Source organism: Podarcis muralis, chromosome 15, assembly GCF_964188315.1.
Source record: "Podarcis muralis chromosome 15, rPodMur119.hap1.1, whole genome shotgun sequence".
NCBI classification, from domain to species: Eukaryota; Metazoa; Chordata; class Lepidosauria; order Squamata; family Lacertidae; genus Podarcis; species Podarcis muralis.
Genome location: NC_135669.1, coordinates 995,762 through 1,011,343, shown reverse-complemented (window position 1 = coordinate 1,011,343; position 15,582 = coordinate 995,762). Strand labels below are relative to the sequence as shown.

The window sequence follows — 15,582 nt, the reverse complement described above, 5'->3', positions numbered from 1 at the left end:
CTGCCTGCGACTGTGGAGAAGGAACCACGGATCCATAAACTTGTCTAATCCTCTTTTAAAGCCATCAAAATTGGTGGCCATCATTGCCTCTTGTGAGAGCAAGTCCCATAGTTTAACCATGAGCTGTGTGAAGAAGGGCTGCCTTTTGTCTGTCCTGAAAGTTCAGTTCTCCATATTTCAACAACATTTTGTGATTTGTTTATTTTTTAAAACTCATAAAAATTCACCAACATTTTACTCTGAATTTCTCTTAATAGAGACCTTTTTATATGCAATTCTTCTTAACACACACTTTTTTGAAAAGCACTTTCCTCTAATATAATGTATTTTTCATGTTATTTTAATGAACATATGCATTTTTATGCACACCTAAAAATATCCTAAAATATGTATTTTTGTATGTATTCTTTTGGTTCCAAAATTGTGCAGCTTTTAGAGGATAGCTGTGTTTCAGTTTGTGCATTATTCTGGAAAGTCCGAGTTAGGTAGGTTTGCCTTTAAATGTAAACTAAATTGATTGCCCCCATTCCTATTCATAGTATAGAACAGGAAGTAGGAAAAGCTCTCATGCCAGCATCTCCTAAAGAGACTTGTAATTGCTTAGATGTTTGGACAAATTAAGGACAGAGGAAGTACACATCAAAAACAAAGAGGATGCCTAAAACCAAAACACAAACAGATTCAATTAATCTGTTTAGTGAGTTCAGACTTCTTAGATGGGTTTCCTGATCATAGAATGTGCAGTACGAGCCCTTTTGAGATGATCAGTCTATAACAGGGGTCCTCAAACTACAGTCCGCAGACCACATCTGGCCCACCAGGGTCCTGAACCCAGGCAGAGCCAGCGCCGCCGCCTTATTCCCGATGGAAGGAGGTGCAGGATCACCACTGCCCCATTTCTCCATTACAAGCTCTGAAACGCGCTTGAAACCAGGGTAACCTCTGAGGGCCTTGCTCATGAACAAACAAGGTGGGCGTTGATCTGATCCGGCTGTGTCGCAGCGCCCCTACCTTGGCAGCCGCCTCTGCCACTTGCGGGTCTCCTCGGAGGAGGAGGCACCATGCCGAAAGCCCCACAGAGCAGTGTCTGGTGCTGGCCACCATTGCTCGCCAGCCTGCCTTGTTTTGTGGAGTGGGGTGGGTGCTGCTTCTCTTCCTTCTGTTCCGGGCCCCAATCCTCCCAGGGGTTCAATCTGGCGGCGGCAGCAACATATTTTATTATTATTTTCCAAAACATTTCCCCCCCCCCCCAGCTCTGTTGAGTCGAGTTCTTTTGTGCCACCTCCCCTTTGGCTGCTTTCGTTTTTCCAGGTTGGGAGTGTTTGGGGAAAGAGAAAAGGGGATCCCAGGTGACCGGGGGGGTCGGCTTTCTTCTCCCCCCCCTCGAGCTTTAACTCTCTCCCCCTCTCCCCTTCAGAATGCGGTCCCGCTCGCTCTCAGCGATGCTTCCAAGCCCCCTCCCACACTTCCTCTGGGGGAAACTCGGCTCCTTTTCCTGTACTTATGTCTCCAGTGGTGAGCGAGGAGTCCCTGGCTGGATCTCTCTCCCCTTGGAGCCAGTCAGGGCAGGGCTCCCATTTCCCCACCCCCTTTTCCCGTGCCTTTTCTTCCTGAGGTGGCAACAGTAGCAGCAGCAGCCCTCCAGCCTCCCTCCCTCCGCTGGCTTGTTCCGTGGGAAGGAAGGAGAGAAAGGTGAGCCCGGCCCACCCTCCTTCTCGCTTCCCTTTCTTTGGGAATTGGGAAATAGGAGGAGAGAACCGATCGTGCATGTCCCCACTTTGAGTGCTCCAGGCAAAGTGAGCTTTGGCTGGATCCGGCTGCCGCACTCTCCAGATGTCCTCAGCCTCCTACCCTTTTGCCCTAAGCAAGTTTCCAAACATTGTTCCACCTAGCTCAGTATCGCCTACACTGACTGGCAGCAGTTTCAGATAAGGCTCTTTCTGTGCACTGCAAAATTCAAACTATAGTCCGGCCCCCAACAGTGTCTGAGGGACAGTGAACTGGCCCCCTGTTAAAAAAGTTTGGGGACCGCTGGTCTATAAGGACGGGGGGGGGGGGCGTCTATGATATATTTATGGAGGAATAAATATCATCCTGGAGAAGAGTGACTAGTGGGGTGCCACAGGGTTCTGTCTTGGGCCCGGTCTTATTCAACATCTTTATCAACGACTTGGATGATGGACTCAAGGGCATCCTGATCAAATTTGCAGATGACACCAAACTGGGGGTGGGGGTGGCTAACACCCCAGAGGACAGGATCACACTTCAAAACAACCTTGACAGATTAGAGAACTGGGCCAAAACAAAGAAGATGAACTTTAACAGGGAGAAATGTAAAGTATTGCACTTGGGCAAAAAAAAATGAGAGGCACAAATACAAGATGGGGGACACCTGGCTTGAGAGCAGTACATGTGAAAAGGATCTAGGAGTCTTGGTTGACCACAAACTTGACATGAGCCAACAGTGTGATGCGGCAGCTAAAAAAGCCAATGCAATTCTGGGCTGCATCAATAGGAGTATAGCATCTAGATCAAGGGAAGTAATAGTGCCACTGTATTCTGCTCTGATCAGACCTCACCTGGAGTACTGTGTCCAGTTCTGGGCACCACAGTTCAAGAAGGACACTGACAAACTGGAACGTGTCCAGAGGAGGGCAACCAAAATGGTCAAAGGCCTGGAAACGATGCCTTATGAGGAACGGCTAAGGGAGCTGGGCATGTTTAGCCTGGAGAAGAGGAGGTTAAGGGATGATATGATAGCCATGTTCAAATATATAAAAGGATGTCATATAGAGGAGGGAGAAAGGTTGTTTTCTGCTGCTCCAGAGAAGCGGACACGGAGCAATGGATCCAAACTACAAGAAAGAAGATTCCACCTAAACATTAGGAAGAACTTCCTGACAGTAAGAGCTGTTTGACAGTGGAATTTGCTGCCAAGGAGTGTGGTGGAGTCTCCTTCTTTGGAGGTCTTTAAGCAGAGGCTTGACAACCATATGTCAGGAGTGCTGTGATGGTGTTTCCTGCTTGGCAGGGGGTTGGACTCGATGGCCCTTGTGGTCTCTTCCAACTCTATGATTCTATGATTATATGAATAATAAGAGAACGTAATTTACAATTATCCAAAGAGCAGCTTGACCTGCACAACATATTTCACTACCCAAGGGAAGGACAGAGTCCCCCGCTTCCTCCTACAGAGGCAATTGAATTTTGCTGTTGCTTTTTGACGCTCTTTTTGAATCTCTCTGCCTTTTAAACCTCTGCCTTTCTTCTCTGATTCAGTTGCTGAGGAAGCCTGGCATTTTTGCAAGGGAACCCCTGGAAACTGCAGAAGGTTTTGTAAGGTGTTGTAGGGTACAAACTCTGTTCACGTGTGGCAGTCGTTGGGCCTTCTCTAGTCATCATTGGCTGGGAGGATAAGCCTGTCCATCCTGGGTGACCTTCTCATTGACAGAGCCTCAATCCAAAACCCTGTCTCCATCTCGAGATGGAACAAAGGCCAAAGTTATTAAAGTCAAGGCAGGAACTGTTTTTGTTAAGAGCAGCACCTTTTCTGTCCCCACTACCCAGTAGGCCGGTATCAATCCTGCACTTTGGCATAAGCCTTCCCAGGCCCTGCTTCCCTCTTCGATAACATCTCTTTACCTCAGGGGGTGTCCAGAGAGTTCTGAGTTGGGGGGGGGGGCGACTGAGTGTTTGGGGAACTGTGATCCCTCCCAGACACCCAGAGTGCCTTAGCTCTTTCCGGTTCATCATTGGGCAGCATAGCTGGTGCACTAATGCCAATGTCCCATACTGCCTATGCAGCCTGTGCTATCTGCTTCTCAATGGTAGCACAATGGCCTCCTGTGTGTGCTCCTGCCATTTGCACATGGCCAGAAAAGAAGGCAAACTAGGACATGCGCATGGCATTGGGCAACTTCAAACCAGCCCCCATCTCCCTGGGTTCTTTAAGCGAACATGGACTGAACAGCCCATCTAATATAGGATGCCTTCAAATGGAAAGCAGACCTTTGTAAAGCAGAACACATGGCCACCCTGTGATCCTGGGACATGTCTTCCTGGAGGGGTCAGAAAGTGGAGACTCCTGGGCCACAGCTGCTGTTCGCATGAGTGCATTTTTGCTAACCAAAAAGCAAAAAAGGTCTGGAGGGTTGGTATTTGTAGCAGCATGTTCTGGCACTAGGGCTTATTTTAGGAACAGGAATTTGGTCCTTCAGCCACCAGCCCCCTCATCCTTTTGCAATATCCATCCAGGAAAGCTAGTTTTTGTGAGAGACCAGGCTGAGAAGTACTGCTCTGATGAGGAATGGTGGGAGCCTCCCCCTGCTCCTGACCAGGATCCTGAAGCTGCCCAGGAGCAGTGGAACAGTATAGATTTAGAACAGTGGTTTGCAGAGGCACATAGTTCTGAAGACAAAAGTTGGGACGAACTGGGGGGTGAACAGCTAGGAGGAGAAGAACTGGGAGAGAGGGAGTCAACCGACTTGGCAGCCCAACTTGCAAAGTGGTTGCAAGATCGGGTTGCAAGGCGCAGATGTGACTAGGGGGGAAGTGGGTGGAATCCTTAATTGGGAACACCACCATTCTGAAAATGGTTGCTTTGTTCTTTTGCTGTGATCATTAAAGGCCAAAGGTGGGAAGCCTGACAGTTTTTGACCAGAGTCTTACAGTCTTGGTTGAAGGCTAAATGTCAGTGCTGGTTTTTGTAACCTGGACTTATCCTTTCAACTGCCTGAGAGCCATGCTAGAAATATTTGTCTGCTACCTGTGTTTGCTGAGCCACAGTTTGGCCATCCACACCCTAAGGCAGTCTTCATCAAGGTGTTCTCCAGATGTTTTGGACTACTTCTGCCTTCCTCCTTGACTGTTGACCATGCTGACTGGGACTGATGGGAGACAATTGGGATCACACAAGATTAATTTACATGTGCTGACACAGAAGGTAAAACAAAAACAAAAAACAGTGTCTAGTTGGAAATAATTATTTAAGTTCAGTATAAGTTTGGAATAATGCATAATCATATATAAAGACCTGAGGCACAGGATTGTTTTTGAAAAATAAAATGAAAGGCCGTGGAAATCTCTTAATTTGATCCTGCTTAATTTGATACACTGTTAAATAACAGAGCTGGAAGTCCAGAATTTTTTTAAATAACAGCTGACAAACCGCCAGGTATGTGGCATGTTCCAACAAAATCTTCACCAGGAACTAGATTTAAAGGGAGTCTCAGTTAGCAGTCTGTCTGTATAAATTGTCCATGTGTTGTTGACTTGTGATTAAAATGATTCCACTCCTACTGGGCACAAGTGGGACCTGTACTGATTGCAGAGCCATGAGTGCCCGGGGCAATGGATGCAAAATCATCATCATTCCCTTTGCTTCTCTCTGCCAACAATTCTGCATTGGCTTTGGGTGTCTGTTCCCAGAGAACAGTTACCTGTGGCAAACACAAGCTTTAACCCTTGCACTTCAGCTGATGAGTGGGAGTTAAATGCTGTTCCGTTTGGCTGTGTGCACCTGTTCCCTGCAGGCAATTGGTGTGCACAGCCAAGGAAAGCCTGTAAAACACACTTCCCAAAGCTTGGGGGGGGGGGGGAGCAGGAGAAGGAATGGTGCTTTGGCAGTCTTCTGATTGGTGCCTCCCAAAGTGCCGAGCACAGACGTAGCAATGTCCCTTGTGCCCGCTGGGTTGAAATAGAAATTAGCTTTGACACAAATAAACTACAGCATGAATTAACTTGGAATGCTGAATTTCCTTGGCAAATCACACTCCTTAAAAGGGGAAAAGGTTCTTACTCTTACCAAATATTAAAATTAAATATCTGAAGAAGATTATACCCAGAACAAACTTTGTTGGCCTCTAAGGTGCTACTGTACAATTTTTTTATTTACTTTGACTGCGGCAGTGTAGGTAGGGCCATGTTGCTCTATAGCCTCACGGTGCTGAGTGGGAGGGGCAATGCTGTGGGCACAGCAGTGAGCGATGCCACCCCACTCATGCTCCCCTCACCATAGCTGGTGAGCCACAGGTTCCCTGTCCGTCCTGCAGAACATTAAAGGTAAGAATAAGGGACTGGCATTGTAGGTATAACATACGAATCCCAGAGCTGAGGGACATGTTTTGACTACATCTTTCACAGAACTGCATGACACTGCTTCCACATTAACCATGGGGGTAGGAATGGACCTCCAGATTTATGTTGAAACATAGTAAACTGCTTAAAAAAACTGTTTGTATACTTCAGTATATACTTATGTATATACTTCAATCAAGCAGTATATGAAACAGTTTCTGAAATAAATAGTTAATGAATAAAGCAGTTAATGAAACAGTTTCTGAAATAAATAAAATGAATAGGGCTGTTTAAGCCAAGGCAAACCCGCTAAGTAAGATTAATTTATTATGTGCCCCAGGTGACTGTAATTAAAATGTGCAAATGAGAGATGAATCACTTCATCTACACTTGGCAGACATACTGCTTTGCTTGGAGCAATTTGCTGTGAATATCTATAGAGATTCTCACCAAATCTCCATTAGCCGGAGCCGCTTAGCACCAACCTCCACATTGCAAATGCTTTGAATATGTTGTAATTGCAGAAGCACCACTTCTGCAAGGTGGGCTGGTGTCTATTGCTGCCATGTTCCAGATGGACAGTTCTCTGTGTGTAAGCAGGATTGCAGAAGCAGGGGGAGAAATCAAAACAGGTGCAATGTGGGGCAGCTGAGTGGCAGAGAGAAGTAGTTTCAAAAATAGGGTCAGGATGTTGAAGACAGTGCTTGTGGGGGGAAAGAGGAAGCCGCACAAGTGCAGTGAGAACACAAGTGCAGTGAGAACTAATCATGACAGTGTTGTGGACTCACCAACCTTCCAACTTGAACCATACATTTTTATTATAATAGCTACAGCATTATTTTTCTCATGCATGTAGTTAAATTGTACTTAATAAGGAAAAGTAATCTCCAATACACCTCCTTAGTACCTGCAAATGTTACTGTTCAGTAGCAGTTTTCCTCAGCTTTGCTGGTGAAAATGCTGAGTGCTGAAATCCTGGTATGTTTTTGAGACTTGGATTAACGTGAGACTTGGATGTGACATGCTTTAAAGAGTGAAGGACACAATTTCATCTGAACGTAACAAAGTGGAAATGTGGGCTTCAAGTTCACTGTAGTTCTTTGCACTCTGAGGTCCAAACTGCAGGTTACGTATAATTCCTTGTAATTTTTCCTTGAAGATCTCCTTTTCTTTTTTGAATGAAAAGCAGATTCTCCAGGCTGCAACCTTGAGTGGAGGAAGTGCTATATGTGGCTAGTTGCTGTTCACTAGCAAAGATGCTGGATATACTGAACAGAGAGGCAGGTACCTGTGGTATCAATATAGAGCACACATAAACAGCATGCGCTCCAGACTCTAAGCTTTCATTAAAAATCAAAAACAAAGTAGGTCTCTGGTCTTCCTAAAATAAAAGTTATGAAGCAAAATGTCCACATACCCCTTTCAGCAATTTCCATGGGATGAGCCAGCCTGACCGCTCCCTGTTTCAGTGTTTTTAGCTGTGGCTCTTTTGGCTTTAGATTGCTTGCTTTGTTATTTCAAGTATTTATAGCCCTCTCTTCACCTCAAGACCCCAGGGTGGGGCAAAGAAGTATATTAAAACCACAATGAATGCAATTTAAAAAGCAACAACACCAGAGTAAAGCAAGACCTATATTAAATCAGCACCAGTAAAATCAGATGACATCAACAGACAAAGAGCATAATCAAATATGGTGCCACTTAGCCCTCCCCAAAGGCCTGGGCAAAGAGGTGTGTCTTCACCTGTCAAAGAGCAATAAAGTGGGGAGCATGGACCGCCTCCGATGGGGAGGTCATTCCAGAAGCACTTTGGCTGACAGGATTCATCTGAAATCCCAGCTAAGTTACCGAGGAAGGTAGAAGCTGAAATCTTTAACTGATCGCCTCTGTTTTGTTATTCGTATATTTATCAAGTCCAGCCTTGTTCTTTTTGTTTGACTGTATCTTACCAAACAGACATGGGGCTCATCCCCACTTTCCTTTGCCCCACTCTTCAAGTACAAGTCCATGCTGTAAAGCTCCATATCTGAGCACTCGTCTTTGTTGCCCTGGAGCTTTCCTTGCAACAGCTGAAGCACAACTGGGTTTTTCATGGATTGCTCTTTGCTCTGGTTCCGCTATAAATACCAGGGTTTCATGGGGGAAGCAGAGGGAGAGAGAGAGAGCACTTCCACCTGGCCTGCAAAGCATGGAAGAAAGCCCTTGACAACAAATAATGGCATGGCTACCCTCAAAGCATCCTGGGAATTGTAGTTTGGTGTGGATGCTGAAAATTACCTGTCAAGAGATCCCTTTCTGCCTTGCAGAACCATTTCTTTAGTCTTTTCTTTTTAAAATAAATTTTATTTATTTATTTATGACTACATTTATATCCCAATTTTCCCCCAAAGAGCTCAAGGTGGTGCACATGCTTCTCCCCTCTCCATTTCATCCTCACAACAACCCTGTGAGGTAGGTTAGGCTGAAAGACAGTGACGGGCCCAAAGTCACCCAGTGGGCTTCTTCTAGATCAAAGTCTAGCCATGACCCCACATTGGCTCCTCGTATAACATGAACCATCAGGACAAAAAACACACCTGAAGAAAACCCATATGAAAACCTAAGGGGTTTGGTCCCCCTGAGGGGACCAAAACCCAATATTAGTGGAATAGCAGAAAAAGAAAAGAAGAATCTGGAAAGGTGCGAGGAGGAGGCAAAGAGCCAAATAAGTTCTGTAATTCTTCCAAATGAAATCGTACTTAGGTGTAATGAGGCAACCCATAGCATGAGTGTTCATATTGAGTAAAAAAAACAAAGGGCACAATTTGGCTGCAAAATCTTGTGGTGCAGCAGATCCCTGGGTGACCTTAATTTCATGTTACAGATAGGTAGCCGTGTTGGTCTTCCATAGTCAAAACAAAACAAAAATTCCTTCCAGTAGCACCTTAAAGACCAACTAAGTTAGTTCTTGGTATGAGCTTTCGTGTGCATGCACATACATACATTTTTTGGACACTACTATAAAAATACAGGATGGGCGCATAGACACCACCTTATACCGTAAACCAACTGACCGACAAACATATCTACATGCCTCTAGCTACCATCCCAAACATACCAAACAGTCCATTGTATATAGCCAGGCACTACGTTACAGCCGTATCTGTTCCAATTCTACAGACAGAGACTCTCACCTAAGAGATCTACAGCAAACCTTTTTAGAACTAAAATACCCAGCAGATGAAGTTAGACAACAGATCAACAGAGCCAGACTTATACCCAGAGAGAACTTGCTGCAAGACAGACCCAAAAAAGAAAATAACAGAACACCTCTAGTCATCACATACAGCTCCCAAGTTAAAACAGTACAACGCATCATCAGAGATCTACAACCTCTCCTGGACAATGACAGTTCTCTTTCTCAAGCTCTGGGAGGAAGACCTTTCATTGCCTACAGACAGCCACCCAATCTTAAACAATTCCTAACCCACAATAATACTACAACCAGACTTAACATGGACACTGGCACCAGAGCCTGCAATAAACCCAGATGCCAACTTTGCTGCCACATACACCCGGACAACACCATTACTGGCCCCAACAACATCACACATACCATCTCGGAACTATTTAATTGCTCATCGTCTAACATTGTATATGCCATCAAATGCCAACAGTGTCCTTCAGCTCTCTATATTGGACAAACAGGCCAAACCTTACGCCAAAGAATAAACGGACATAAATCTGACATCAAGAATCACAAGACAGAGAAACCAGTAGGAGAACACTTCAATCTCCCAGGACATTCTATACAAGATCTCAAAGTAGCTGTTTTACTACAAAGGAATTTCAGAAATAGACTGGAAAGAGAAGCTGCTGAATTGCAACTTATTACCAAACTTAAAACCATGGAGAGACCTGGTCTGAACAAAGACATTGGATTCTTATCTCATTATACATGACAAAGCCATTTTTCACCTTCTCACCCCTTGCTTTTTCCTGTAAGACCTATTGCAGTCATTAAGAGTCGTCAACAGACTCATCACAGCTATCTGCCAATCACCCATTCCCACCACCCTTCTGAGTAATACCCCTCCCCACCTTCTCACTATATAGAAGGATCTGGCAACTTCTGTTTCAGTGTATCTGAAGAAGTGTGCATGCACACGAAAGCTCATACCAAGAACTAACTTAGTTGGTCTTTAAGGTGCTACTGGAAGGAATTTTTTGGGGGTCTTAATTTCATGTGTTAGCTTCTCCAAGGAAAAGAACCCCGGCACTTGATCCCAGAAAACAGAAACAAAATGACCCCCAGAACGTATCTGAGTACGTGCCCTTGGAGTCATTTCTGATGGTTTCCTGTGGAGAACGAATGACTGTTAAACCTGTTTCAGCCTGTGGCATCTATGTGCTGATCTTAAAGCTATCAAATTTGTGCCCAAAAGCTGTCTTAAGGTTCAATTAGTCCTTTTGCCGCTGTTACTCAGGGACCTGTGGATAAGCTATCTAGTTTCACTGACTTTATCAATTTGACAGTGTTTTAATCCATTAACATTTCCCTGTATCTTTCTAGGTTTTCAGCCATTATCTCAGCTGTCTGCTTACGAAATTATTGTCCCCAAGAGGATAACAAGAAAACACCGTGATGTGCTGACATCCAGGCTAGCAGAGGTATTTCAGAGCAGGATTTCATCATCAGCATGTTGCTTTCTGCTTTTTGTACACATCATCCGGAAGCAGCTGTGAAATAATTAAGCATGGATGTGCTTCCTGAATGGTACAGCTGCCTAGGGTTCGGGGCAGCCTAGGACTAATCTCTCTCTCTCTTTCTCTCTCTCTCTCTCTCTCTCTCTCTCTCTCTCTCTCTCTCTGTGTGTGTGTGTGAGAGAGAGAGAGAGAGAGAGAGCTGCATATTTGTTACAGAAGCTTGTTGTGAGCAGCACCTATTGTCTAATGTTTATGAAGTCAACAGTACACAGGGCTGAGACATTTGGCTGAATGAGGTGAAGAGCACATGGTGCTCCCTCTCCCTACATCGTGGTGCATAACTGATCAAGTTATTTTGGCAACTGAGGCAGAAAAACTTACAAGGGCCTCCTCACCCGCCACTGTAAAAATGCAACAACTTTTGAAAAAATAACCTAAAAATGTGGTTCCCCATACCTGACATACCAAGCCAGTTGATGGTTTTGCAACTATTTCATTAAATAAAGAGAAAATGCACCCAAAGCTGAGCATTCAGAGAGAAAAACATAAACAGGGTGCTACTATGTCTTGCAGAGCAATTTCAATCAGGCTTTTGTTGGTCTAGCTTAGTGGGTTTTAGTGGGAAAGTGCATTTTCTCTGCTGATATTATTATCCTCTTAATTTGTGGTTGTTACACTATGATTTTTATATTGCTGACAGTGTTGTTATTTTTCATGTTATGATTTTCATGGATGTAAACTGCTTTGTGTAATGTGTATGTATGGAAAGGGTGGGTGATGCACCTCCACCATACACACAAGGGTGTATTTGCTAGGCGGGGGGCGGACAGGACTGGGAATCTCTGGATTGTTCGGAACATGTTGATAATTAATTGAGGATTCCCAGAGAGGTTGCTTGATTATCCCTTCTTCTTTTGAGGATGAACTATCTTTTGAAGTTGATGTTGAAGGAACAAAGTATACACTTGAACTAGAAAAAAACAAGTAAGTGACTCCTTTCCAGCTGCACTGGGCTGTTTTCCTTCCTCCTGGTTATTCTGAGTTTAAATTGGTCTGTTTGGCTCTTTTCCCTGGTTCTGAAAGTGACCTGTACAGGGCTTGGGTAGGCAAACTAAGGCCCAGGGGCCGGATGTGGCCCAATCGCCTTCTCAGTCCGGGTGGTCCGGGAATCAGCGTGTTTTTACATGAGTAGAATGTGTCATTTTATTTAAAATGCATCTCTGGGTTATTTGTGGGGCATAGGAATTCGTTCATTCCCCCCCCCCAAAAAAAAATATAGTCCGGCCACCCACAAGGTCTGAGGTTTCAACCCCCTGTTGAGGTTTCAACCCCCTGTTGAAAAGGTTGCTGACCCCTGGTCTACAGGTCACTGGAGAGCTCTCCAAAGGAAACAACTGGTTGATTTGATTTCTCTGCCCGCCCCCTCGGCTTCCATACTAAACACCAGCAAAGCACTTTTGGCTTGGCCATCATGGTGACATGCTGGCTTATTTCTGGTAAAGAAAGCAACTTTCCTTAAAGGTTATTAATCTGTACATGTGGTTTGCAATAGGCAATTTGTTGTAATGTATATTATAAAAGGGGGGGACACAGCTACATCAAATGTGTGTGATCCCTCTCCATTCATAGTGAAATGCACTGATATTTCTCCAGCTGCTGCTTTTTGTTTAAAAAAAATCTTTATGATTTCATTTAGAATATACCATAAATGCAAGGATAGAATTATAAAAGCAACAGTTCTTCCCGCCCCCCTTCTGATTCCATGCTCTCACAGCCTTCTGTTTGCAAATCTTTACTTTTTCCTCATTCTTCTTCCAGGTCCAGTTCTGTGAAAGCACTTCTTTTTTCAAAAGTTTTAAAAAGCCTCATTTATTATTTTTATAGTGTTTTGTTTATTTTCTGAAAGAGGATTGTTTGGTAGTGATAAAAAGAAAAGAGGGGAGTTTATAACTAATCCTGGTTTTAATGAGGTATCATTACTGTTCGTTCCTGATTAAGCATGAGGTCTAAGAACATTCTTAATTTTCAAGTTTTTAATTTTGCTTAAGTTAAATGCTGTACTTTTTGACTTATTTTTCAAAACTGTCTTGGGGGGGGGGGTTGAAAAACAAGACTCTGAAGGCAGGGAGGGGGTTCAGATGGTTTAGCAGACTGGCTTTTGAACCTGCCTTTCCTCGCTCCCTTCCAACTTTGCAACTCAACATTGCTGGTTCCGCATTTTTTCCTTAATCTTTAAAACAATTGTTGCCTAATGCGTTTCTTCCCACAATTCCCTCTCCAATTCCTCCAGAGCCCTTGTGCCCAAAGACTTCCCAGTTTATACTTACAATGCTGACGGCTTGCTGCAGTCTGAGATTCTGGATCTCAAGGTATGTTTTCCTTTCAAATACATTTCTTGGGAGCCTGCCTCTCCCTCCTGCTGGGCTGGCATCTGGAGGAGTAAAGTGGCAAAGATTTTCAAGGCACAAGTGGGAGCCAAGGGCAAATGAGTTCAATTGCCTGAGATGTAGGAATAGGGCTGAGGGCTGCTGTGTCTGCAAGAGTGGTATTGGGGGTTGGATGTTTGAACACCCTCCCTGAATATAGAAAAATACCACTGCAAGGTAAAGGCAAGTCTTACCTTGGCCTGCTCACTACCTGCTGTGTTCCTGAGGACTGGCGGCTCCCTGTCCTTAACCTGGCATTTAATTTTTTTTAAGCCCTGGCTTGAATGTGGATGGCATCATTCACATGCTCATAGGCCCCAGTGCTACTTGTGAGACATTTCCTAGCACCCTGCTTGTATTTCCAAAGGTCTTGGAGATCATGCTTACTTCCTAACAGCTCCAAAACTCTGTCAGCTTCCAGGTGTTGTGTGGCATTCTCCCCTCCACCGCCAAGCGAGTTCCTTCCAGATGTGTGTCTCTAAACTCTGGCTGCCTGGTGATGTTGTGGTTATTGAGATGGAAGTCAGTTTCTGTTATGTAATTGGATGGTAGAGCATCTATCCCAGCATCTCCAGTAGGACTGGGAAAGGTTCCTGCCCCAAATCCTGGAGAACCTCTGCCAGTCAGTGTGGACACTACTGAGGTAAAATGACTGGGGGCCATGTTGGCTTTGCTGGCTAATTAGTTGTTGTAAGCAAATAGTCCCTTTGTGGGAGTTCCCCCCTTCCCTCCTTTCTTTGTTTTGCATGTTTGCATAGCACAGAAGAAGAGCCTTGCTGGTTCAGACCATGAGTCCCTCCGGCCCAGCTCACTGCTTTCCACAGTGGCTATCACCTGTCACATGGTTGCTGACTAGCAACCTGTCCCCGGAGCTGAGGGAGGGGGAAGAACGGAAGCCGTTAGAAAAGACAGGAGAGGGAGAGGAGGACAAGCAAGCAGAAGGAACTCGAGCGGCGAGGAGACCATCAACACCACTCAACCAGTTCAGAGACAGAGGGAGAGTCAATGCCCATTCCTTCAGCACAGGACAGAAGGGGGTTAAAACATAGGGAACAAATAAGGCGCTTGGGGCTTCCCAAGCTCCTCTGCTGGAGGAGGAGCCGAAAGCTCCCACTTCCTGGATCTGCTACCGAGGATTCGGATGTACCTTGTAAATATGTGTGTGAATAAAGACTGTAAATATATCTATGAGTGAGCAGAGGTATTTCTTGCAAAAGGCTTCCAGACCCATCACACAACCTGGTGTTCAGTGATATACTGCTGCTGAACTTGGAGGTTCTATTTAGCTACAATTGTTGAACAGACACTGATAGGTTTCTCTTTCTGCATCAGGGAGGGGGGAACCTGTGACCCTTCAGATGTTTTGGGGCTCCCCTTGGTGTTCCGAGCACACGCAGCCCAAGAAGGACAGACAGCTTGCAGTCTAATTCTTTATTGGCAAAGCGCACCCTTAGGGTAGCTCCTAAGGAATGTTGTGGAGGGTGGGGGTGAAAAAGAAAACTAATCCTCCTGTGAGACTGGGAATATCCCCTCACTCTCCCAGTTTAGGATATTCCACCATTCTTCAGCAGAGTTGCTTTTCTTTCAGCAAAGTAAAGGCTCAAACAAAGCTTTAATAATAAAGAAAACTGTAACACAATGACATCCTGTCTGAGAGAGACTAAAAGCACATCCTGGGGCCAGAAGGACACTTGGTCTCTTGGACTGAATTGAACTGGACACCCAAAGGGAGGGGCCAGTTCTGGAGCACAACACAGAAGCCCCACCCACCAGATGACAGACATTCTACTAATCCAGTTGGGCCCCAGTGTTTTTCTTACAAAGGTGCACAGTGCTTCCGGCGGCTAAGCAGTTGGCATCCCCTCCACTGGCTTCTGCTCCCAACTGGACTGCTGAAGCAGCAGGGTGACCATGCCTCCACCCAAACTTATGTACCCTCGCTGGATGGTGTGCATGCATGTGCAAGCAATCTGCGAGATTTGGCCTTAAGTCCCAAGGCGCTCCTTCTCTTGTGGAAGAACAGAGTAGCAGAAGCTTGGTGGAACGGATGTGTTGGTTTTCAATAAATCACGCAGAGTCAAAGGGAATTTTTTTATTAAGGATTAGGCAAAAAAAACCCCTCAAGAATAAATGTATAGAAACTCAGAAGATGCGAAGAGAAGAAAACAAAAGTAGGAATAACCAGGCAGTTCCCTAAACTACTGCTATATCTCTTCTGGCTCAGTGTCCTTGAGATAACATATCAAGAAAATACAGGGTAACTCATAACATGTCCTACTGTTTCAGCAGAAATGAACAGTTACAGACACACTGGAATAGACCAGTACTTTCCAGTTCTGAACAGTTTCTCCCTTCAAAAAACTTCAGCCATGACATTCTCCTGCATGGAAGTTGC

The 15,582-nt window shown here is 44.9% G+C and overlaps 1 protein-coding gene across 4 annotated transcripts in view; it reads left to right on the top strand.

The window, feature by feature from the left end:
- ADAM9 (ADAM metallopeptidase domain 9) overlaps positions 1 to 15,582 on the top strand; it is a 197,428-nt gene that overhangs the window by 9,349 nt on the left and 172,497 nt on the right. For all 4 annotated transcript variants that reach the window (XR_013390808.1, XR_013390807.1, XM_077919267.1 and 1 more), the window contains exons 2-4: positions 10,628 to 10,725; positions 11,681 to 11,745; positions 13,052 to 13,130. Coding sequence is in view for 2 of the 4 variants with exons in the window: in XM_077919267.1 (XP_077775393.1) it covers positions 10,628 to 10,725; positions 11,681 to 11,745; positions 13,052 to 13,130 (242 nt within the window). In the remaining 2 variants the exon portion in view is untranslated. The remainder of the gene's footprint in view (positions 1 to 10,627; positions 10,726 to 11,680; positions 11,746 to 13,051; positions 13,131 to 15,582) is intronic.